This window comes from Diplodia corticola, assembly GCF_001883845.1.
Source record: "Diplodia corticola strain CBS 112549 chromosome Unknown scaffold3, whole genome shotgun sequence".
NCBI classification, from domain to species: Eukaryota; Fungi; Ascomycota; class Dothideomycetes; order Botryosphaeriales; family Botryosphaeriaceae; genus Diplodia; species Diplodia corticola.
In genome coordinates this window covers 113272-136337 of record NW_017971482.1, presented here as the reverse complement: position 1 = coordinate 136337, position 23066 = coordinate 113272, and the positions used below count along the sequence as shown (strand labels likewise).

At 57.7% G+C, this 23066-nt stretch overlaps 10 protein-coding genes across 10 annotated transcripts; 4 read left to right on the top strand and 6 right to left on the bottom strand.

The window, feature by feature from the left end:
- Positions 1 to 620: 620 nt before the first annotated feature.
- On the top strand, positions 621 to 2801 carry BKCO1_300046 (uncharacterized protein; the record flags this gene model as incomplete). The annotated part of the gene is made up of 1 exon (XM_020274206.1): positions 621 to 2801. The coding sequence occupies one exon, from the start codon at positions 621 to 623 to the stop codon at positions 2799 to 2801; it is 2181 nt and encodes a 726-aa protein (XP_020134594.1).
- Positions 2802 to 4323: 1522 nt separating this feature from the next.
- Positions 4324 to 4650, bottom strand: BKCO1_300045 (uncharacterized protein; the record flags this gene model as incomplete). The annotated part of the gene is made up of 1 exon (XM_020274205.1): positions 4324 to 4650. One exon carries the CDS (start codon positions 4648 to 4650, stop codon positions 4324 to 4326), a length of 327 nt encoding a protein of 108 aa, XP_020134595.1.
- A 574-nt stretch (positions 4651 to 5224) lies between these two features.
- On the bottom strand, positions 5225 to 5983 carry BKCO1_300044 (uncharacterized protein; the record flags this gene model as incomplete). The annotated part of the gene is made up of 1 exon (XM_020274204.1): positions 5225 to 5983. One exon carries the CDS (start codon positions 5981 to 5983, stop codon positions 5225 to 5227), a length of 759 nt encoding a protein of 252 aa, XP_020134596.1.
- A 1559-nt stretch (positions 5984 to 7542) lies between these two features.
- BKCO1_300043 (meiosis protein mei2) lies at positions 7543 to 9477 on the bottom strand (the record flags this gene model as incomplete). The annotated part of the gene is made up of 5 exons (XM_020274203.1): positions 7543 to 7782; positions 7836 to 8126; positions 8178 to 8489; positions 8541 to 8993; positions 9130 to 9477. The coding sequence occupies 5 exons, from the start codon at positions 9475 to 9477 to the stop codon at positions 7543 to 7545; spliced, it is 1644 nt and encodes a 547-aa protein (XP_020134597.1).
- Positions 9478 to 10945: 1468 nt separating this feature from the next.
- BKCO1_300042 (exocyst complex component sec15) lies at positions 10946 to 13589 on the top strand (the record flags this gene model as incomplete). The annotated part of the gene is made up of 7 exons (XM_020274202.1): positions 10946 to 10996; positions 11041 to 12042; positions 12093 to 12224; positions 12281 to 12492; positions 12542 to 12677; positions 12730 to 13022; positions 13100 to 13589. The coding sequence occupies 7 exons, from the start codon at positions 10946 to 10948 to the stop codon at positions 13587 to 13589; spliced, it is 2316 nt and encodes a 771-aa protein (XP_020134598.1).
- A 512-nt stretch (positions 13590 to 14101) lies between these two features.
- BKCO1_300041 (pyridoxine biosynthesis protein pdx1) lies at positions 14102 to 15453 on the bottom strand (the record flags this gene model as incomplete). The annotated part of the gene is made up of 3 exons (XM_020274201.1): positions 14102 to 14713; positions 15080 to 15262; positions 15319 to 15453. The coding sequence occupies 3 exons, from the start codon at positions 15451 to 15453 to the stop codon at positions 14102 to 14104; spliced, it is 930 nt and encodes a 309-aa protein (XP_020134599.1).
- A 546-nt stretch (positions 15454 to 15999) lies between these two features.
- BKCO1_300040 (uncharacterized protein) lies at positions 16000 to 16873 on the top strand (the record flags this gene model as incomplete). Its single annotated transcript, XM_020274200.1, has 3 exons — positions 16000 to 16246; positions 16569 to 16648; positions 16721 to 16873. The coding sequence occupies 3 exons, from the start codon at positions 16000 to 16002 to the stop codon at positions 16871 to 16873; spliced, it is 480 nt and encodes a 159-aa protein (XP_020134600.1).
- A 633-nt stretch (positions 16874 to 17506) lies between these two features.
- BKCO1_300039 (molecular chaperone) lies at positions 17507 to 20228 on the bottom strand (the record flags this gene model as incomplete). Its single annotated transcript, XM_020274198.1, has 3 exons — positions 17507 to 18609; positions 18665 to 18941; positions 18996 to 20228. 3 exons carry the CDS (start codon positions 20226 to 20228, stop codon positions 17507 to 17509), a joined length of 2613 nt encoding a protein of 870 aa, XP_020134435.1.
- Positions 20229 to 20830: 602 nt separating this feature from the next.
- On the top strand, positions 20831 to 21899 carry BKCO1_300038 (carbon-nitrogen hydrolase; the record flags this gene model as incomplete). Its single annotated transcript, XM_020274197.1, has 3 exons — positions 20831 to 21277; positions 21365 to 21757; positions 21849 to 21899. The coding sequence occupies 3 exons, from the start codon at positions 20831 to 20833 to the stop codon at positions 21897 to 21899; spliced, it is 891 nt and encodes a 296-aa protein (XP_020134434.1).
- Positions 21900 to 22401: 502 nt separating this feature from the next.
- BKCO1_300037 (60s ribosomal protein l39) lies at positions 22402 to 22807 on the bottom strand (the record flags this gene model as incomplete). Its single annotated transcript, XM_020274196.1, has 2 exons — positions 22402 to 22722; positions 22802 to 22807. 2 exons carry the CDS (start codon positions 22805 to 22807, stop codon positions 22402 to 22404), a joined length of 327 nt encoding a protein of 108 aa, XP_020134441.1.
- Positions 22808 to 23066: the final 259 nt, after the last annotated feature.

Genomic DNA, 23066 nt, shown 5'->3' with positions numbered 1-23066 from the left:
CTCTCTCATTTGCCCCAATACCCACCTCGTATTAGTCTGGTTTCCGGCATTGTGCGTGCAGCTCAGAGGCTGCTGGGAGGACGGAAATTCTGCAGGGGCGACTTGACTGCGAGGGAGGCCGGGACCAGTGTTCTTTGCTGCGTCGCCCGCCACTGGACAAGGTCAGCTGGTGACATGTCCTCGGCATTGGTAGCAGTTGAGGACGGGGTGGACGAGCATCAGGCTCTTGCGACAGTTGCGGACACGATAGACATGAATTCACGGGAGTTTAAGACGGGAACTCATGCGCCAGACCCAGATTTTTACCATGTGCTCGTTGTCTGAAGGTGACTCACGACGTCTTCGGGGATGTTGACACTGGTCGCACGATGACTGGTCGCTGGGTATGCTGACGGTGTAAGCGTGGTTGGTGCCTGCAGCCGAGGGGCCCACGCCAGCTTGAGCAACGTCACCGCTCTGCCCGGGAGCTCCAGCACAGAACTACAACGGCCAAGCCGCAGCTCCTCCCACCGCCGCCAACATCCTTATTCCGCCCTTTCCGCTCCCCTCGGATGTCTTGCTCCCTTTGAGTTTCCCCTGCTTGCTCTGCACAACGAGTGCCACGTTTCCGTTCGTTCGCAATGGCACCCGTCAGCTTCACGAAGGCCACCCTGCCATATCCGGTCTATTCCGCCGACTTCGACCCCTACAACCGCGGATACCTCGTCGTCGGCGGAGGCGGAGGTGAAGGTCGTAGCGGCGTTCCGAACCAGATCACCCTGCTCGATGTCTCGTCACGGTCCGCGATCGACGTGGCCGGCGAGATCGACTTGCCGCGCGACGAGGACGCCGTCATGTCGCTCGCCAACCTGGCCTCCAAGGACGGCCTCATCACCTTCGCTGGCGTAAATTCTTCCGAGAAGGACCGCTTGGCGGACAAGAACAAGCATCTAAGATCGTTCAAGATCGAATACCCCCAGAAGAAGAAGGCGGCACAAGAGGGAGCGGCGGCCGATGCGAAGGCGGAGAAAGGTAGCGTTGGATTCTTGGGCAAGACATCCTTGTTTACGCCGCCGACCACCACGGCCGCGAAAAAGGAGACCTATCAGCGTCTTTTGAGGCTCTCTCCAGCACGGCTACGGGAGTCGGGGAGCAGGCGCATCGGCGCAATAGCCACGGATTTCAACCCCGTGTCGGAGCTGGTCATCTTCGATGCCACGACAGCGGTGCCATCGGACTGGGATGTGATACAGAGGATAAACCCGGAGGAGGGCAAGGACATCAATGATATCGACATCAACGAGTCGTCTGAGGGCAACTTCTCCGTCGCATTTTGCACCAATCATCAGGTTTTCGTCTCGCGCATGACCTACGACTTCGAGAAGAAAAAGGCCACCTCCATAACTCCTGCGGACAGCCTCAGACCCGCGTATACTCTGCCCTTCCCGGATGTTTTCAAGGCCGGCTCGTCCCGGCCGACTATCAAATATGTCCGATACCTCACACCGCACCATATCCTGCTCTGCTGCAATCATGCCCAACGCAAAGGCGCTGAGCTTCTCATACTCCGCAAGCTTCCAGACGCGCCGGGTGAGGTCATCCTGCAGAAGAGGCTTCCGAGCCGCATAAAGGCTGCCGGAGGCATGGACGTCTGCGCGCTGAACGCAGACCCGGTGACCGGCGCACAGCAAATCGTGGTCGCTGTGGCCGGTCACGACATCTCAATCGAACTCTACACGCTCGAATACTCCGGCAAGACGACCGACACGCTGAGCCGGTTCAGCAGCTACAACACCCTCCGCGACGTCCACCCCCTCCAAATGACCAAGCTCACATTCTGCCCCTACCACTCACCCTGGCACTCCAGCTCGCCCGACGGGCCCCCCAAGACGCCCGGCCCGCAATACCTCCGCCTCGCGTCCACGTCGCTCGGCAACACGGTCGTCGTCGACACCTTCACCCTCGCGCCGCTGCGGCCCAGGCAGCCGCGCAGCCGGTACGTGCTCAAGGGCGGCGCCGCCGGCGGGCCGCTCGTCCACGCCCTCTCCGTGCTCGTCCTCGGCTTCTGCCTGCTCGTCACGCTGCTCTGCCTGCAGCAGTACCTCGACTTCACCGCCGCCCAGACCGGCCAGGACCCCTTTGTGCTCATCCGCGTGCCCGACGCCGTGCGGCAGTACCTCGACGCCGCGCGCGGCGGCCAGGCGTTCCTCCCGCCGGGCGCGCGCCAGTTCTTCCAGTCGGCGTCGGATTCCGTGTCGGACGCGGCGTCCGGCGCGGCAAGCGATATGGGCAGCAAGGCAAGCGACATGGGCAGCAGGGCGTCCGTCATCGTCGAGCAGACGGCCGCGAACGCGTACCGCCAGGCGGCGGACGCGGCGGACGAGGTCGTCCGCAAGGCGACGACGCTGCATCTGCGCACGCTGCTGGAGGCGTATGCGCCGGCGTACTTGAAGTCGTTGTACGATGATAGTGACAACAATGACGACAGCGACGGCGACGACGGCAGCAACAAGGCGATCCTCGTCCGCGCCACGGGCCCAACCGAAGTGGGCGAGCCGCAGCCGGGTGAGGACGATGGCGACGACGGCTCCGAGCGCCTCAGCGCAGAGGTGCACGGCAGCCGGGCGGCGGCGCGCCGGGCGGACGCGCACGCCCGCCGCTGGCAGGAGCTGGGCGAGGAGCAGAAGGCGGCGTGGCGGCGGCGGCTGGTCCGGTCCGGGGCGTGGGCGGTCGACGAGGGCGAGAGGGTGCTGAGGGGCGTGTTGTTCAGCGAGTATGCGGGGTTTGTGGGGAGGGTGACGGCCGAGGCGTTGAATGAGTAGGAGAGGTCTTTGAGACGTTTTTGTTTGCGGGAGAGGGGGCAGGGGGGGTTTGTAGTAGTAGTGATTCTGTCTCCTTTTTTTTTCTTTTTCCCTCCTATTTTATGGCATGTCATGGTCTGGTCGCTCTGGCTATGTGTGTGTGCGGTATGTATATATGATGATGGCATGGTGGATGTGAAGGTTTAATGTAAGAAGACTTGATGACGCTTTCTGCTCATGGGCTCCCTCTCGTCCTCTTCCATGGTCGTACAGACACTTGTCTGACTGTCTCAGATGGCGATGACTTGCTGAATTGTGAAGATGTAGGATGGCGCTGGCGCCGAGATGTATGAGAGGTGGTGAGAAGTTGTGAAAAATCAATCGATGGATCAGTGATGTCTGAGGGCGGAAAAACACATCACGAGCAAAAGAAGTGTAGCTTGGAGTCTCATTCGGTTATCCCTAAATAGTGATGGAGCCAGCTCCTTGTCTACTTGGTCTTTAGAGAGGGAAACCAAAAAAAAAAAAAAAAAAAAGGGAGTCCGGAAGACTGTTGATCCTGGTCCCAGTGTCAAATTGAACGTCCCCACTCCGCTCCGCTCGATCTCAACCGCCAATAACTGAACCCATTTCTAAAGGAGTGAGCATCCAAAACAGAAGAAAAAAAAAGCCCCCCCAAACAAAAAGCCAAAATCGAAGTAAGCCATCGCGCCCACACTGGCCTTGGCTGGCCGCAATGCTCGTCGTCCAGGCAATCGCCTAATCAGCAATTGGCGAGGCACTCGGCCTTCTGCTGGAGGGTGAGGCCGCGGCACCTGACAACACAGGCGCGGTGATAGCCACGCGAGCTGTTGGTGGTGTTCTCACCGTCATCATAGCGGGAGTGGTGGCCGTCGCCGACTGTATTATAAGCCGTAGCGATGGTGGTGGTGGTGGCGCTGATCACGCTGTTGACATTGCCGGTAGTGGGCGCGGTCGGCGGAGCGGCGGTGACAGGGCCTGCGAGGATGACGGCGGCGGCGGCGACGGCAGTGATGCGCATTTTCGCTGTCGTTTGGGGGCGAGAGGGTGGTGGCTGTGGTGTGCGGGCCGTGAGGGAAAGCCGTAGGCTGTTGGCTGTGTATGGGTGGGAGCGGTGGTGGTAGCGAGCGTACCTTGGGAAGCTGTAGCGTGCGCGTGAACTTTGTTGGAGCGCACGCGAGTGTGTGCAGATAAGGTTTCGAAGGTGAGGAAAGGGTTGGAGCCGGCGCAGGGGAAAATGCGAGCTTAATAGATCTTTAGGGAAAACAGAGGCACGCAACTACGCAGTCTGTTGCCAGGCCAGCGGGTTTTGTACTCACGTCATCACAGGTGGTACGGCTCACTCGACGCGAAAGTCTCAGTACGATGGCAGAATTTCAGAAGCAGAAATGAAAAGACTGTATTAGGTGTGCTTGAAGAAGTTGTTCGCTAAAGGACCCTATCTAGAGTCCTGCAAAGTGTCGAGCACCTGAAAAGAGTTCCTTCCTGTCTGTCGGTCGTGAACCCAGACTGCCTGCGCCAGCTAGAGGCCGTACTTGAAGGCGCACTTGATCACGCAGAGCATGTGCTGGAAGGTGCTGTCAGGGCACTTGTCCACGCAATCGTTGAAGTCGGCATCCGGGTCGCCAGAGCTCATGGCCTCGTTCTTGTTGTCGGCCGGCAAGGTCGGACGGTTTCCAGGAGTGAAGGTAGCCGTGGCGTTGACGCAGTCGACGACGGACTTGGCCGAGCTGTTGGGAGGAGCGGCGGCAGCCATGCCGGTGAGGACGCCGACGACGGCAGTGAGGACGGCGACGCGCATCTTGGCTTGGACGAAGATTGAGAGTGAGGTTGTGCTGTGCAAGACCATCAGCGATGGGTTGTGGAGGTAGCTGTGGTCGGGAACGTACCTTTTGTGAAGGAGTGTGCGAGAGCTTGCACGGTTTCTTGAGCTGATGCTGTGCGGAATGAATACGGTGAAGAAGAGGGAAAGGTTTGGATAGGGCGGAGGAAAGGCAAGGCTTTTATGAGCGACAACTCTCGCCCGGGGCGAAGGCACACGTGACTGGATTGTCGGGGCGGCATGTGCATGGTCAACTTTGGAAGGAAAAGGAAGGAGCCATCTCACGCTGCATGGCTCGCGTGTGAGAGTTTGGTTTGGTCTTGAGAGTCTTCATTGTCAGCACCTGGATGCCTCAGCTATTGCCTCCTTCGTGTCACTGTCATTGTGTAAATGAAGTTGGAAGAATGACTGCAGGTTTGTATTGTATACATGCTGGCAGCTATCTAATTATCATTCCCGACCACGAAGTTTTCAGCCCGTGTAAAGCTACTAGTACTGGAAGATGCCCGACCACCCATGCATCCCTGGAAATCAAGGAAGGCAGGTGAGAATGATCCCTGGTGGGATCAACCATGGCGCCGCCCGCGATGCAGTCGAACATTCAAGCGGGAGTAGATGAGCCAGCAGAGTCCGGGACGGCCAGGGTCGCAGTGTAAGCGCGCTCAACGCAATCCATGATGCAATCATCGTTGATGGTACCGCACCTCGCCTTGCAAGAGTAGATGAGCGGGTCCGAGCAAGTGTCGACGACGTGTCGCAGGCACTGCCTGTCGCCTCGACGGCACTGGTCGGCACACGGTGACAAAGCGACATGATTGGTGATGGCAGGAGCCGACACAGTGCGTGGGACGTTGTCACGGGCAGCCATGGAGACGACCTTCTGGGTGAGCGTGGTGCTGGTCTTCTCGGTGATGAAGGAAGGACAGCCAATGCCCCAAGCGTGCTGACAGCTCCAGTAGTACTGGTAGTTGCAGTAGACCTTGCAGTATTTGGAGCCGCGTGATCCACAGGCATTGTAGCATTCCTTGTTGTCGAAGTAAAGGCTGTACTGTTCGGGGTGGACGGCGTCCGCACTGACCGCGCCCGGAGCGTCATGGAAGGCCTTTTTGACGCAGCTGTTGATGCAGGGATAGAAGTTGGTGTGGTAAGTGCAGCCGGACAGACAGTTCTTGTCATTGTCGTCCATGCACTTCAAGAGGCAAGGTCCATCGTCGAGGTCACACTTTTCCGAGCACTCCTTCGTCGCAAGTGGTTCAAGCGCGGCGGCGGTCCGGGTGGCAGCGGGGTTGACCTCTGCGGCCACAGCGATGCTGGCCGTCGCGATGCCGAGCATCAGCAGTGAGATCAGCTTGAGACGCATGTTGGAAGCGCTGTGTGACCGTGTCAGTGGGATGAGCACAGCATCAAGCCAAGGTGAGAGCCAAATACCTGGAAGCGATGGCGTGTGGTTGTTCGAGGAAGAGGTTGGAGTGTCTCGGTCGCAAAAGAGCCAGAGTTATATGGGCGAGTGGACGGAGACACTGAGCCCCAATGCACGAGCTTGGATGACGTAAAGCTTCTGCTTCCATCTGCAGGTGGGGTGGGTATCTCTTACTAAACACGTGTGCTACAGCCCGGCGAACAGGTCGTCGATGGTGTTGGCCTTGCTCTTCTTCGTCTTTTTCTTCTTCTTCTGTCAAGAGACGGACTGCTAGCCTTGAAGACCCTCAATGAGTCCCAAAGTCACCCAATACCAAACAAAAGCTCTCAAGGCAAGTGCAGCCACGCACATGACATAGAGCCAGATAACTATAAGAATGCTAAAGAACTCAAGGAAAGAATCGACAACGATTGGTCTTTGAATTGACTCTGAACCGCTTCATTTTGACTATCTTGATCTACCTATCTTACAGATCCGCATTACGTGCGGCACTTGTCCTGCTGCGTGAACACATACCGGGCTACCTATGTGGGGACAATAGCAGCTGCCTGCTATCGTGTTTCAGATCTGCCCCCTCCTACTTAGGAACTACTCTTTCCCTCCTCCGCCCTACCCGCCTTCTGTACGTTCTTCCAACCTTCTCTTGGACATGATTGCGACAGGGACGAATTGGCGGCCCGCTTCTGCAACTGCTCTTCGCAACACTTCATCCCTATGCAGACTTCTCTTCAGCGACAACAGCCGTCAAAGACCAAAGACCAACCTCCACGCGCACAGCATCGGCGCCGTCGCCCATCCGAGATCTGGCACTCCCTCCAACCCCGAATATCCTCCATCGCGAACCTCCCTCCCGCTCCCTCAAGCGCTTCCGCCACCGACCCATCCATCTACAAACAACAAGCTCCACCCATCGTCTCTCTCATCAACACGATTCACCCGCCCCGATCTACCAATTCCCCGCCGCCGGAAGATCTCAGCAACGCTGCAGTGCAGTTCCAGACCCAACTGCCGACAAACCTTCTCCTCTCGAGCGTAAGCCCAACTCCAAGTCTCCAACAGCAACTAACCCACCCTTCTGCACGCGCCGTGCTGCAAGAAACTCGCTCTACATGCGCCAGAGGACACTAGGACAGCCTCTCACCAATGCGTCACCGCTCGAAACAACCACCATGACATAAATCGATATCTGCATTTGAACAGACTAGCTATGGCCTCAACACTTTTCCATAAGGCCGCTACCCATTGATAAGACCGGAGAACCCCGTTCAGATGATTTCCGCCACCTGTGTTCAGAAGAAAAACAGAAAACAAAAGTGATGGGGCAATCCACCGGGGAAAGCAGAAAACAGTCATCAGCAAAGTAGAACAAGCAAATCCCATCACCATCAACCCGAAATTCTCAACCAACCAGGCCAATCATCATCCAGGACTTGCACCTATCGCAAGAAGTTCCCAAAGGAAAGCCAAACGACAGGACACAAGAAACTAATGATGCCTGGTTAGTAATAGCTGACACGAGCCATGCCGTAGATACCGTTGGGGTTGCCACGGTCAAACTGGCTGTGGAACGAGTCACGACGGTACTCCTCGCGAGAGTGGGCAGGGTAAAGGCCCTGCGTCTCGGCGTTCTGGCGGCTGCGCGCCAGCTTGGCCTCATTGTTGGGGCCAGGGAACTCCTTCTCCGCGCCCACCAACGGCAGCAGCAACGGATCAGGGAAGTCCTGGAACGTGTAGAACAACTGCTCCTGTTAGCTACACCCGCCTCAACTCCAGACTCAGGAAAGAAACTCACCCTCGGGCGGCAGTTCGGTGACTCACACATCACCGAGGAGTTGCGGAACTTCTCGATGAGCGATTCCACGCCCTGGACAGTCGCGTATGACATGGCAGCCCTCTTGCTCGAACCCAGATGTCCAGGCCAGCCCTGAGCGTCAAGCTTGCTTTTGACATCGACAATGGTCATAGGCATGTCGAAATTGACAAAGGCGTAGCCAACGTTGCACATGTTGGCAAAGTCAATGCGAAGGTAGAGAAAGTCGAACTTTCCATGAACCCAGCTGTCCAGCAGAGCTTCCAGATCGTACTGGTCGGGGGGTTATTACTATCCACAGAGCATGGGAACAGAAAAACTTACTGTAGTCATCTGGTTGGGGATGTTGCGCAGCATCACAGTGGTACGCACATCCAGGCCACGCCTGATCTTTTCTACGTCAATCGCGTTGTTCTGGTCGTCGCGACGGCCAGAGCCGAAGGAAGTACGGCGCGCTGCAGAGTAAGCACGCTCGCGGAACGGCTGGACAGGTCCGCCCAACTGGTAGATCTGCACGGGACCGCTGTGACCTCCACGCGGAAGGATGGAAGCTCCACGCTGCAGGACCGGAATCGCAACGGTGGGCTCATAGCCCGTGGGCTGGAAACGCTCGACCTGAGCGAAGTACACGGACCCCTACATCCAAGTTAATCGTGTCTAGGCCACAGAAACAAATCCGCCTCTCACCTTGACCTCACGGCACACGGACCACTGCTTCAAGAGGTATTCCGTGAAAGCAAGCGAGTCCAGCTCCATACGGAACTGATAGCCGTATCCAACGGCGTTGGCGGTCGCACCCAGGCAAACCACGGCGCGCTGCGCCTCACTGCCAAGGACCTGATCCATCCAGGCCAACATGGCCAGAAAGGCCGGCTTGCGGTCACCGAACTTCTCACGGGCTTGAGTGATGTTGACGAGGACCTGGCCCTCGTACTTGTTGAAGCACGGCATGTCGGGGTGGCGGTTTCCCAGGAGGTGGGCATAGTCCGTGACCTTGAGGAACTGCAGGTGGCCCTCACATTCAAGCTCATGGTTGGCATTGATAGCAGCCTGAGCCTGGGACAGCATGTCAAACTCGAAGACAAGGGTTTTCGGACCAACCCTGCCAATGTTCTTGGCCTGGTCGAAGATGGAACTCGTCTGTTCACAATTAGGAAGTGAAGGGAGGCGGGCAAAGTGAGGTACATGATGACATGAGGTGAGGTAGTTGATGGGATGAAGTGAAGTAGATGAGGTGAGGTGGGTGGGTGAAGTGAGGTGAAATGAGGTAAGTGACAGTGAGATGAAATGAGGTGAGTGAGTAAAGCAGGAGCAGGAAACTTGCCTTGAACTTGAGGGGATCGGACTGAGTGCCGGCCAAAGGCTCGAACTTGACATAGCGAGAAAGGGGATGACCTTCTTTGCTGGTGAAGTAGACATTCTTGGGGTCGCTGAGGCTTCTGAGGATGGCGTCCAGGGTGGCAGCCTCAGGATCAAGGGCCAGCTGATGAGGAGGAAGGCCGACGACGCTCGTGGGACCCGGACCGGTCACACCAAGGGAGAGATTGACATTGCCAGCAACATTCTGGCCGGGAACAGAGAAAGGAGGGCTGGAGCTGGAGCCCAAGAAGCTCGAGGAAGGCATGTCTGCTGGAAGGGCAAGAAAGAGCGCGTCTGCGCGACGTTGGATTGTCAGAGAAAGCACAAGCTTCGGGTCGGAGACTGAAGGAAGGAGGATGGGTGGAGGGTCAAAAGAAGACCAGAAGGAGGGGGGGTGGAGCGGTATAAATAATGCCGGCAGCGAAGCAGCCGCAGCGGCCAAGCCAGCGCTCGGTAACGAGGCTCTAGTCCGCTTGAAGGACGGGCTAGTCCACTTGGAGCGATTGCGGCATCAAGCAGGCGAAGGTGAGGTGCGTTTCTGGCGGAAAGAGAAGCCGCTGGCACAGCAGGGAAGGCACGGTGAGGCACGGCGGTCCCGGCGTGAACCGCCGAACCGGAAGAGCAGCACACACAGCAACGTGGCTGCCAGACGCCGGAATCCAGGCCACACGATTTGCGGGCACGCACATGGAGTCGCAGATGGGCTTTTGGTGGGGTGAAGCTGCCATGGAGCGTGCTGTGATGCGGGAGCAACGATGCAGGCACGCTAAGACAACCCTTCGCCTCACCACGCTTGTACTCTCAAGCTCCGGTGTATGCCGGTGAGCCCGAGCACACTTCTCATACGAGCTGTGGATGTTCTACAAGGTTGGCAGGATGGCACGCTCCCCCGTTGTCGTTCGCTCCTATTTCGTACGGTTGAGGCGCCAACAAGGAGGCTATCACTCATTTAATGAGCATCAGCAGCAGTGGCACGTCTGCTACTACACCTCGCTGCCCGAAAGGGGGAACCCCTCGAAGCTCGGTGAGGCCTGGGTTTGTTGCAAGCGTTCCGGCATCACTGCTGCAGCCGCCATGCGAAGGACGCAAGAGGCGTCTCAGGAGAGGAGGCGGCGTGGAGAGCTGTTGCTAGTGGTATCACACCAGAGGCAAACTTTTATACCTAGCATCAGTGCCATCCGTCGTATGTCTACGCAGAGAAATGCTTAGGTGGGAGACGAGGCTTAAATTAAGACAAGCTTAAATTAAGACAGCGAGGCAAGCCTCACCCGCAATGACTGCAGGCTCTGAGTGTGCATTGTTGTCAAAGTGAGGTTGGCAAGACACGGCAAGGTGAGGTTGTGAGGTTGTAAGGTGAGGTCGTGAGTGAGGTGGTGAGGTGAGGTCTGGGGGCAGGGGTGACGGCGGCGGTAGGGCTGAGACACTGAGACATGGCCCGGGCGCGACAGCCGCCTTCAGCGCCCGCGCCCCGACTCCCGACCGCCGCATCATCACCGCCCGATCGTGCATCGCTGAAAGAAAGCACCTGTCCGCTGCGCCCGAGAGCTTCCCGCGCGGCGACTTGCAACGACGGCTCCCGCGGACGATGCGCGTGGCTTGAACCGCGCTGTTCAGTCACCCAGTTACTCAGTCACTCTGCATCGACGGCGCGGCTGCCTGCCCGACGCTCCCCCGGACAGCCCCCGCCTGCCCTGCACCGCTGCGCCTAGTCCCCCGCCTCTCCCTCTGCAGCCATGCCCGCCGCCCTAGACCCCGCCGATGACCTCGCCGCAGCCGTCCAGCAGGTCCGTTGCCCCCTGTCGCTGCTGAACCAAACTCATCATGCCAGATTACGCTTTCCTCGTCCGATGCCGACTCCATCGACCAGCTGGCCCCGCTGCTCAAGGATGCTCGCAACGATGGCAACCGTGCAGGCCACATCATCCAGGCCCTGAACCAAGTCTCGGCCGCCCGTGAGTCTGACATCGAGCGCATGTGCAACTCCAACCATCAGGAATTCGTCAACTCGGTCAACCAGCTGCTGCGCGTCAGAGAGGGCACCGTCGATCTGACTGCCGAGATCCTGAACCTGAGCCAGTCCATCCAGGCCAGCACTGAGAAGCTTGCCGGCCAGAAGAAGGCCCTCGTCGACTCGAGAGGCGTGCGCCAAAACGTCGACGAAGCCACCAAAGCACTGAACGCATGTCTCGAGGTTCTGCGGCTAGCTAACCAAGTCCACGACCTCCTTGCCAAGAAGAGTCATTATGCTGCTCTGCGTGCCCTGGATGAGTTGCAGAACGTCCATCTGCGCGAAGTCTCTCGCTACAAAATCGCCGAGATGATCGAGACGTCCGTCCCGGCCACCCAGAGACTCATCGCCGAGGCCGTCATGACAGATCTAAACACCTGGCTGTATCGCATCAGGGAGGCTTCGCAGTACATGGGTGAAGTTGCTTTCTATCACACCGACATGCGCCGGACACGCCACGAGGAACGCATCAAGGCCGACGAGTACCTCAATAAGTTCCGCTTGAACTCGGCCATTGAGCTTGTTGCCGATGAAGGAGATGAGTTTGACATCCTCAATGACGACGAGACAGAGATCAAGGTCGACTTTTCACCCTTGTTCGAGGCAATGCACATTTACGAGACGCTGGGTCGTAGCGACGAGTTTCGTACAGAGTACGCGGCTACAAGAAGAAGGCAGAAGGAGCTACTCATTCCAAGCTCGATCAATCTTCTGGATGAAGAAGACGGCGATTTGAGCAGCTTTTTGGAGAGTATTGCGGGTTTCGCCATTGTGGAGCGGACTACGATGAGGAAGACCGAAAACCTGCGCACAACAGTTGATGTAGGTTCACTCTTGTGCCTGTTGGGGACAGAAACTGAAAGTTACTCTAGGTTGACGAGCTTTGGGACTCCATGTGCCAAAGCGCCATCGCATTAATCACAAATGCGCTGCACACTATTGACAGTGACGAGAAGTTGCTGAGAATCAAGGGCCGGATCGCTCTATTTCTCCAAACTATGGAAGTGAGTCTTACCACAGGATGGACGAAGCCATGGTCCGAGACTGACTTTTATCTCAGAGCTGGGAGTATTCGGTATCTAGCATCAATGCTTTGCTTCTCACTCTATTTGAGAAGTACTCGCAGCTTCTCAAGAAGCGCTTCAGTGAGGACTTCCAGGAGATCGTGTCGACCGATGACTACATGCCAATGCCAATCCAAACTCCTGACGAGTATGATAAAGTGGTTAACGTCAGCTGGTACACATCAGAAAAGCCACAGGAGGAGCTCACGTATGCCTCATTTCCCCGCTACCGAAGACTCGTACTGATGCATCTCTAGCTTCCCCTGCGTGCTGCCATTCTCACAGATGTATCCGCTGTGCTGCATCGATATCCGCAACTTCCTTAACCAGATGTATCTATTCTCCGACGACAACTTCCAGCGCTCCACAGTCATTGATGAGACCCTTCGGAAGGTAGGTACACTTTACTCCACACTTGCAAGGACACATTCTAAATTCCAAATAGTCTCTGGACGACCTTCTGTGCTCGAAAGTTTGCCAGATGCTGGTGGACCGCCTCAGCTCGCAATATCCTGGACAGATCGTCCAAATCCTTACGAACCTGGAACACTTCGAGACCGCTTGCAAGGAGCTTGAGGTTCTCCTCTTCGAAGCGCGCTCGTCGAGCGCAGCTGCTGGCCCGATCGTTCTAAATGCAACCGAGGCCTTCCGCGCCGGCAAGAAGACGGCCGAGAAGCGCATCTTCGAGCTAGTCAACAGCAAGATTGATGACCTGATCGAGACCGCGGAATACGACTGGTAACTCCCCCCACCATATGAACGTTTGAAGCCCAAGGCACATGATGCTGACCACTCTATTTTCCCCCCCTCCACAGGGAGTCCACCAAGCCCGCGCCCGAGGTCAGCAACTACATGCAAGAGCTGACGCGCTACCTATCCAACATCATGAACTCGGTCCTCCTCGGCCTGCCCGCCGAGATCAAAGAGCTCATCTACTTCGACGCGCTCTCGCACGCGGGCGCCATGATCCTGTCGCTCCCGCTCGACGACTCGGTCCGGCGCATCTCGCCGGCGTCGATCAAGACGCTGTCGCAGGACGTCGAGTTCCTGTCGTCGTTCGTCGACACGCTCGCCAACCCCATCCTGCGCGAGAACCTCGACGAGCTGCTGCAGACGGTCACGCTCATGCAGACGGACGACCAGCTCGAGTTCTTCGACGTCTCGCAGCGCAACCGCAAGTACGGCCGCGTCGATCGCGAGCACGGCGCCATCCTGCTCGAGAAGGTCACTCAGGGCCAGAGCGTCATCGCCGACACGAGCAGGGCTGGTAAGCTCATGAACAGGATCGGCTTTGGTAGGGATTGAGAGAGAGAATAAGGCATGGTGTTTGTTTGTATGTGTATGTGTACCTGGGGGGCTGACTGCTACGTGCCGGGAAACCGGAGAGAGTTTTTGGTGTTGGGGGGATGTCTGATCTTGAGGTAAATGCGTATTATACGGTATTTTGCTTTATTTCGGTGTTGTCCCGCATAAGTTGCAGACCGGGTGTCACTCGCGTATCCATAGACAAAATCTTTAGGGAACCATCTCATTGACACAGACTTTCGATTCAAGCACAGCGCAACGGCTAGGAGGAAAAGAGACCTAGGACTTGATTGAGACTTTCAGTGTCATTTGAAACGAGTACATACAAAGAATCGTATTTTTTGGCTTACTACTCCGAACGCTAGACCACTCTTTGCAAGGGATTCTATCGAAACGGAAGAACCTACCAACCATTGCCTTCGACACTCTTAACCATTTTTGATACTTCCATTTTACCCTCTTTTTCTCAGATCATTGCAAGGGATATCAGAAGAGAAGAGAAGGAACAAAATTTACCATCCTCTCTTGGCCAGTCTCTCGCCCTCGGGCATCTTCTCGACGTTCAGGCCCACCATGGCCTCGCCCAGATCCATGCTAACCTCGGCAAGGACCTTGGGGTCGCGGAAGTGGGTGACGGCCTGGACGATGGCCTTGGCGCGCTTCTTGGCGTCGCCGCTCTTGAAGATGCCGGAGCCGACGAAGACGCCGTCGCAGCCGAGCTGCATCATGAGGGCGGCGTCGGCCGGGGTGGCGACGCCGCCGGCGGCGAAGTTGACGACGGGCAGGCGCTTGAGGGCGGCCGTCTGCCGGAGCAGGTCGAAGGGGGCGCCGATCTCCTTTGCGAAGATGCGCAGCTCCTCGTCCGACATGTTGGCCGCGCGCGCGATCTCGGCGTTGACGGTGCGCATGTGGCGGACGGCCTCGACGACGTCGCCGGTGCCGGCCTCGCCCTTGGTGCGGATCATGGCCGCGCCCTCGCTGATGCGCCGCAGCGCCTCGCCCAGGTTGCGGCAGCCGCACACGAACGGCACCCGGTACCCGTGCTTCTCGACGTGGTGCACGTTGTCGGCCGGCGTGAGGACTTCGGACTCGTCGATGTAGTCGACGCCGATGGCTTCGAGGATCTGGAGTATGGGTTAGCAAATAACGGAAGCATGGTACGGTTTGTGCGGCATCGGTTGGGGCTCGTGGCGCCGCCCTTGGCCCAGGCAGGGACTTTTGCTTGGCCTGGCTTGGTGGCTGAATAGGTATTTCCTCGGCGGCCCAGGAAAAAAGTCTCCAGGCCACGTATGGAGAGAGGACAAGCCTGATCCCTGCGCAGCAAGACACCACCCAGAGCTGATGTCGTAAGGCTTGTATGAGTGGAATGCATGGGGATCTGAGGACCCTCCCGGCAAGAACGGCGGAGAGACACGGAAGCCGGAGGCGGGAGCGGGAGCGGCGGACGGATGGAGGGGGCGGTGGTCGTGGTGGTCGTCTTTTCAGCGTACCTGGCACTCGACGAAGTGACCGATGCGGGCCTTCGCCATGACGGGAATAGTGACAGTGTCCATGATCTCCCTGATCATCTTGGGATCCGACATGCGTGCGACGCCGCCCTGGGCACGGATGTCTGCAGGCACCCTCTCGAGCGCCATGACTGCTGCTGCGCCAGCTTCCTCTGCTATGCGCGCCTGCTCGTGCGTCAGCGGAGGGCTGCCCGTGTGGGAAGGCAATTGGAAGCAAGTACCTGCTCGGCATTCACGACGTCCATGATGACTCCGCCCTTCAGCATGCGGGCCAGGCCGGCCTTGACCTGGAAGTTGTTGGCCTGGCCGTCTGCTGCGGCGCCGGTGCCGTTGGTGGTGGGGAGTTCCGAGGCCATTGTATCAGCTGTGGTGGCAGACGAGTGCTTGTGAGGGCGGAGAGAAGTGAGGAACGAAGAGAGAGAAAATATGCAGCTAAAGAAAGTGTATGATTTACGAAGGGAAAGAGTCGGGACAGTGAGTCACTAGCAGCCGGCTACCCGCGGCGTCAACGGCGACAGAAAATCGAATGTCGTTGACAAACCAAAGGGCGCGCCGCAGCAGCGATAGCGGGGGGCAATGCGCTAGTGGACATGCGGGCGGGATCTCGCATGATGAGCTGGCCGCGTCTGGACTCTTGGTGTCGCACAGCCGGCGGCCATGTATTGTCAGCGGGAGCCAAGGCTGGGGAGCAGCGACGAGGGGCACCTGCTTCCACCTGCTGCAGGGGCCGCAGAGCGACACGGCCCGAAGCTCATGACGTGGGTCCGGATACCTACCGCCCCGCCGAACCCGTGGAGCTCTCCTGCCGCTTCCTGACGCGTCCACCTGAGCCACCACGGTGTTCACTTTCCCGCATCCGCCTGCTTTCGCATTCCTTTCCCGTAAACTCATAACGACGAACTATGGCTGCCCTCCGCCTGCTCCGCCCGCTCTCCGTCGGCTTGACCGCGTCCGCTCTTCTCGCCACCCCGCTCCTTTACCGTCCGTCCTCCTTCCGCGTCTACTGCGACGGCGCCACCGGCCAGTCCGCCGTTTCCTCGCGCGACTGGTCCTTCGATCAATATTCGCGCGAAGCACGCACCCCAATTGTGCGAAAAGGCCGCGCCAATCCCCGCATTTGGCGCCAGATCAGCTCAGGGAGCATAATAGGTACGTTAGTCGGGCGAACCCGGGTCTCCACCTTCCCCCAAGGCCTGCTTGTGTGGGGTTCGGAAGATCATGCCGGACGAATGAAGCAGTGGTCGTCGCAACTAGCAGCTTTGTGACGTCTAGAAGCTTGTGGAGATGGTGTTGTCCCTTTATTGCTGTTGGACGTTGTGTATGAGAGAAGACCTACGCAAACAAGCTTTGACAACGGACTACGGCAATCTATCACCGGAAATTCAAGGGAAAGGAGAACGACTGGCAACACGTGGTGTTGGGTGGAACTTTGGAAGCATGACCAAACGCTGACGCTTGGCGTGTGATTCAGGCGTAATCGGTGGGCTGGCAGTCAGCACCTTCTCCAAACCATTGGCACTGCTCATTGGACTTCTTGTCTTGGGAAACCAGGTAGGTTCCCAGCGCGTTTATTGTGATTGTCCCCATCGAAGAAAAACTATACTGATTGAACATACGTTCCAGTTCCTCGAATCCCGCGGCATCCACATCATTCCGTACGGCAGGATTCAGAAGTATGCCAAGGGCATTGATGTTCGATCTGCACTGCAAGATAACATTGCTTTCAAGCTTTCTTTTGGCACAACTTTCATGCTAGCCGCGTTCGCCGAGTTTTAATGGGCTTTTCATACAAGTTTAACGAGCACGATATGTACGATTACGCAAAAATGGGTGGCATGGTCAGTTCACTGTAAGATGAGACTTTCAGCAATGGGTTCGGGTGGTTCGGTCACACGGTCTGCATGTACACAGCCTAATTCACGAAATAATCTCAGTAGCCCTGCGTATTTACCAGCTTCTCGCGCGATCGTTCGCGTGGTCAGCTTTGCTTTATCCAAATAAATGCGCATATCTCACTGCCGTCTTGTGTGCGTCCATTGCCACTTTCAAGACAGCTTCCCTCTTTCTTTTGAGGTGGTGGGTCATGCCGATGATTCTACCACCCATCCGCAACCGTTCCCAACTACGTCAGAACTGGTTTTGGGAATGCAGCATATATCTCAGCCGTCGGGCCGCTCTGATCTGAGTCAAATCCTGTGATCCATTGGCCACAACCCTGCCCCCCATATCTTACACTATTGCACACCGCTGAACACTATCATCTGTGGCTTCCTCAACTTCGAAGGTTCCCCATTCCGGACATGGACTGACGGACACTCGGGAGCCGTTCACAAAATACAGAGTGGAGACCAAGCTCCTATTATTACACATCATTTGGTTTACATGCCCTAGCAAATGTTTTTTTCTCTTTTAACCCCGCCTCTTCATCTCCTCGTGCTTGCGAACAGCATCTTCGAACATCGACCGACATGGCACCCTGCTGCCTAGTCGAGCACACAACAGGAAAGCCCCGCTCAACTTCCGGTGCAGCGAGTACGTCTCTTCCGGCGGCGGCGCTAGACGCTCGCGAACCATAGTGGGAATAAACCCTCGCACCCTGTCGGTGATGGTCTGGTCTCTGAAATCGTACACTGCCGGGCTGTCCGCCGTAAACGGCTCCGCCAGCGTGAGAACCGAGTCGATGTGTGCGTTCAGCATAGCTGAGGATTCTGCACCGGTGAGATAGCCGAGCTGGATTGAAAGATCGCGGATTGTGTTGCGGTCGTTGCGAGAAGCTGCGATGAGCACATTGACGTATGGCTCGGTGAACTCCAGCGGGTAATCGCGGGAAGCCCCAAAGTCAAGCAGTTCAATCTTCCTGTCCTGTGCGTTGTACAGGAAGTTGGTCCAGTTGGGGTCCGTTTGCATGAAGCGGAATTCGACTAATTCACGCAGACACAGTCGTAGGATGTTGGTGCCGATCCAGTCCCTCTCTTCCTGGCTGATTGAAGAGAGCTTTGTCACGCCCTTGCCGGACATCAATTCTGCCGTCAGCACCTCCTTGCCCGAAGCTTCGGGCACAACGGTCGGCACCCTGAACGTGTCTGTTTCATCAGCCAGAAGCTTTCTAAAACGCTCCTGGCACTCAGCTTCACGAAGATAGTCACATTCCCAGCCCAACTCCGTACGCGCGTTGGCAATCGTCTTGTCGAGAAATAGGCCCCTTGGCAGCAGCCGTGATGCCGTCAAAAGAAGTGAGAGGTTGCTCAAATCTGAATCAATCGAGTTGGCAACGCCGGGGTATTGGACCTTCACCGCCACGGCCTTTCCATTCGATTTGAGTACAGCTTTGTGCACCTGACCAATTGACGCTGCCGCAATGGGAACATCCTCGAAAGACTCGAACAAGTCTTTCCAGTTGCTGCCAAGGTTGCTTGCGAGGACTTTGTTGCGCTGAGAGGCAGGCATGTAGTCCGCACTGTCTTGGACTCTCTGCAGGACGTCATGGATCTGGGGAGGGAGCATCTTGATATCTGCCACATGTTCAGCGATTCACTTGCTATTGTGCCTTTTCACTCCACGACTCACCCTGGAAACTGATCATTTGGCCAAGCTTGAGAGCTGCGCCCCGCATTCTCGAGAGCTTAGCCACGAGCCTTTCCATGTTTCCAGCGCTAAGCATCAACGAAGCGCCCGTCGCCGCTCCTCCGGTAACGCGGCGCAAGCTCTCGCCAACGGCACCAAATGCCATGCTAGTTCCAAGACCGGCATATTCCCAGATCCTACCGAAGCGGGACGAGGGAACGCGGGACTCCCTTAACTGGTAAGCAGCCTTCTCGGCATCCGCGCTTATCTCTGGAGGGATCTGCGAAGTGTCAGTGGGCCGGTGCTGGATCTTGTGGAGTATTTGTGTAGATACCTCTGCTGTCGAAGGAGCGTTCGCGGCATCCTTCGCGATTTCCCTTGCTAGATTCTGGATTTCTGCGCGAGAATCTTTCTGCTCCACTGCCTTAGCGGGCTGTGGCGGGGGTGCTGGATTCGTCGCATCGGAATTGCGCACATTGAAAGTATCCTGGTCATGTCCCTCTGCGAGTGTGGTGTGATCGATGGGGGTCGGGCGGGCAAACTCCATTTCCAATTCCTTATGGCGATCGAGACCGGGCTTCCTTGCGCCAAGCATACGTGCCACTCGGGGAGAATGGAACACATCTAGGTTGATGCCTTCAGGGACCTCCTCTTGTTCAGGAATAGCTTGTTGTTTGGGCACTGGTTCCGGCTTGCCATGGCTCTCAGCAGAGTAGTAGACGTCGGCATTAATCGCACCATCGTCAACCTCCTCTTTTGATCCCTGCACGGCCTCGGCGACTTGTGGAAGCTTGACTCGCGGCAGGGACGAGAGCTCTGGGCTCGTCTTGCCTGAGCGAAACTGGAAAGTATCCGCGTTTGGCTCAGTCGTCAGATTGCCCTCGGAATCAGCCGATCTGCCAGGGATCTGAAACTCCGCCTCCCGCTGGCGTATCCTCGCCTCCTCAGCCGAGAGACGATCCCGCCCGCCAGGCGTTGGTATAGTAGACTCCGAGGAACTAACCGGCCGAATGCTTTCCGTACCGGCCGACTTTTCTTGCGCGAGTGGCGCCTTCGCAGGCTCCGGGGTAGGGCGATACGAGAAGAAATCAAATTTTTCTGAACCGGAGCGCAGGTCTGCGTCGGCCGCTGGTATCGTACCATCGGGCAATGGCCGTCTGTCTGCTTCCTTCTGGGTCACGTCCAGCTCATCCTTGGGCGGAGGCTGGTGCACGGCATTGTGTTCAGATTGGTCATAGTGATGGTCCTGGGCCAGGCCTGACTTCTGCTGGATCGGGGCATCGTCGCCCTTCACGGTACTCCTGCGAGGAACATGCTCATCGGGCTCGGCTGAGGTTTGTTCGGAGCGGGTGTAGGACGGCGGGGGTTCGTTGAAGCGTTGCGACAGGGCAATGGCGGCGCGAGCAGTGACGGTGACGCGATCGGTCTGGTTTTTGACGGCTCTGGCGAGGGACGAGGTCTGGGAATAGACATCGAGTTGGTGCGAGCGTAGAGCTATGTGCTGCTTGGCAACGGCGCGCGTCGCATTGAACAGCTTGGCCGCGTCGAGCAGCCGTCTGCCAGCCATTGGTGCGGAGGTTCGACGGAATTGCGTGCGCTACCGGGTCGGCATCGTGCAGAGAGCTGGGAGGGCTGGAGGAGGCCAGAGAAGTCGGCGGAGCTCTGGATTCGCTTGGTGGGCTCGTGCGCGAGAGGTGAGTCTTGCTCGGTCGATCAACGTCGTCATGCCGCTTCCCGCCAGCCCAGCCTGACACGTGACGCCGATAAAACAACATCCACCCATCGCGGCCCTCCGTGCTGCCCTGTTACTGGTGCGTGCTACCCGTAGTGTCTCGAAGATCCTCCTGCCATCAGCGCTATGCAGTCGGCTCTCTGGTTCCCCTCTTTCTGCTCTCTTTCATGGCTACATATCGAGATGTCTGTCCTTTGGAGTCGCGCTGCAGATAATTTGCTATTCCCATCGACCTTTGTTTGACCTTTTCCTTTTCCCTTGGTCTTCCCCGCGTCATAACTTTTCATGAATCTGTGCTCGACACACAGTCACGCCTGGAACCAACGCTACTTGACACCCACTTTCTGATCGTCCCGCACGCAGCACCTCCCCCCCATCCCCCATTCTCTTGAACGTCGTCCACCCACGCACACGCCGCACGACCGCACGCGCCCAGGATGAAGATCGGCTGTCTCCAGTACGCGCCGGAGGTGGGCCAGCTGCACACCAACATGGCCAAAGCCAACGTGCTCATCGACGACGCCATCGGGGACGGCCGGACGGCGGGGCTGGACTGGCTGCTGCTGCCGGAGCTGGCGCTGACGGGCTACAACTTCGCCTCGCTCGAGGCCATCGCGCCCTTCCTCGAGCCGACGGCGGCCGGCGCCTCGACCAAGTGGGCCGTCGACGTCGCGACCCGCCTGCGCTGCCACGTTACCGTGGGCTACCCGGAGCAGGCCGCCGACGGCCGCCGCTACAATTCCACCGTCACCGTCTCGCCCGCCGGCGCCGTGCTGGCCAACTACCGCAAGACCTTCCTCTACTACACCGACGAGACGTGGGCGCACGAGGGCGATCGCCAGTTCTTCTCCGGGAACCTGGGCACGCTGGGCCGGGTGTCAATGGTAAATTTTATACACATTCACTTTTCCCCGTTCCCCGGAACAAGTCCCAGGAATAAAGGAAACTTATGAGAAATAAACTCCACACAGGGCATATGCATGGACATCAACCCCCAAAAGTTCCTCGCGCCGTGGGACGCGTACGAGTTCGCCCGCGCCGCGCTGCAGGCCGACTCGCCCATCATCGCCCTCAACATGGCCTGGCTGACGCGCCAGACGGCCGACGAGGTGGCCGCACAGCGCGCCGACCCGGACGGCGAGACGCTCGCCTACTGGCTCGAGCGCTTCTTCCCGCTCATCGACGCCGCCAGCCGCCGCCCGCCCATCATCCTCGTCATGGCCAACCGCTGCGGCGTCGAGGGCGGCGCCGTCTACGCCGGCACCAGCACCGTCATGAAGGTCGAGCGCGGCGAGGTCCCCGTCCGCATCTTCGACATCCTCGGCCAGGGCGAGGAGAACCTGCTGGTCGCCGACTTGAACGAGGTCAGTTTGCCCGAGGCTCCGATATTGCTCTTTCTGGGAGCGCCTTTCATCGTTGCTGGGAGGGGATCAGAGTGCTAATGTGATCCAACAGGCGCCAAAATGGTCCGTGACTACTCGCTCAGAGCGACCACCGAATTCGTGATGCTATAAAGGTGGCAGGGATCCGAAGTGACGACAGCGAGCCGACAGACCCCATTTGGGGTTTGGCGAGTGTGTAGATGCTGTTTGGGTGTGATCGTCGCAGTGCGCGCGACAAATGAGGAGTTGCTGGCTTGTTGCACTCCCCCAAGCCCGGGAACGGCGTATTCCCGCAGTGGCTGCTCCAAGTGACACCATCAAGCACAATGTGGATGTGCAAGTAACTTCATTTCGCACTTGCGTACAATCCATATGTCCCCCGCTCATCGCGCCCGAAAATCATGCAAAGAAAGCCAGAATGTGCACCCGTCGACATCAGGAGAGAAGAAAGCACTTCATGAATGTTGCTTGAATTTTTGTCCCCACCGGACGACTACCGGTACTCCACCCCATTTTTTTGCTTTTTGCAAAAGAACTTTCGCCCAGCCGCAACGAACCCCGTGTCAAAAAAGGTCAAAAGGTATCGTACGTGAGCATCGTCGGTTGCTGAGGCGCTGATCCGGGCTTCAAATCGACTTGAGAGCGGATGAGGGCGAGGTAGCGGGTGTTGGCGAGTAGCTTAGATGCCGATGCGGGTCTTGCGCCAGTGCCTCCTCTTGGCGTTGTACCTGTACGGTGGTGAAGATGTCAGCGATGCTGCCGTCATGCTTGCCGTCTCCGACTGCGGGCGATTCCTTTCCGCAATCCGTTGGGGTTCCTGAGGAGTCGGCGGTGAGTGCAACGAACCTGATGGTGTTGCCGGTCCTGAGGCGAATCCACTGGGGGATGGGGCGGTTCTGCTTCTGCGCCTTCGCAAGCTTCTGCTTGGTGCGGAAAGACTTTTGGCTCTGTGTGTCCTCATGGTCAGCGCACGACGTTCGGCGACAGCATGCTGCAGCGAGCGGCTCGACGAGGGTCTGCGCGTACCGGCATCTTGACTGTTCGTGCGGCGTCGTCCGATGTCGATGGTGGGTGTTGTGGTTGTCGTCGCTGGCGAGAGTCGGGAGTTTCGCCGTAGGTTTTCGCGGTTGTGGGCCGAGATGGCGCTAGCCTCTTTTGTATTGGCGCACGGCTGCCCCAAGCCGCCGCCTTTCACAACGGCCAGCCCACCGACACTGCAGCAACGGTGCAGAGGCCCTCCTCGATGGCACGACAGCTATGGTCACAGCTGCGCCTACCGTCATCTGCACTG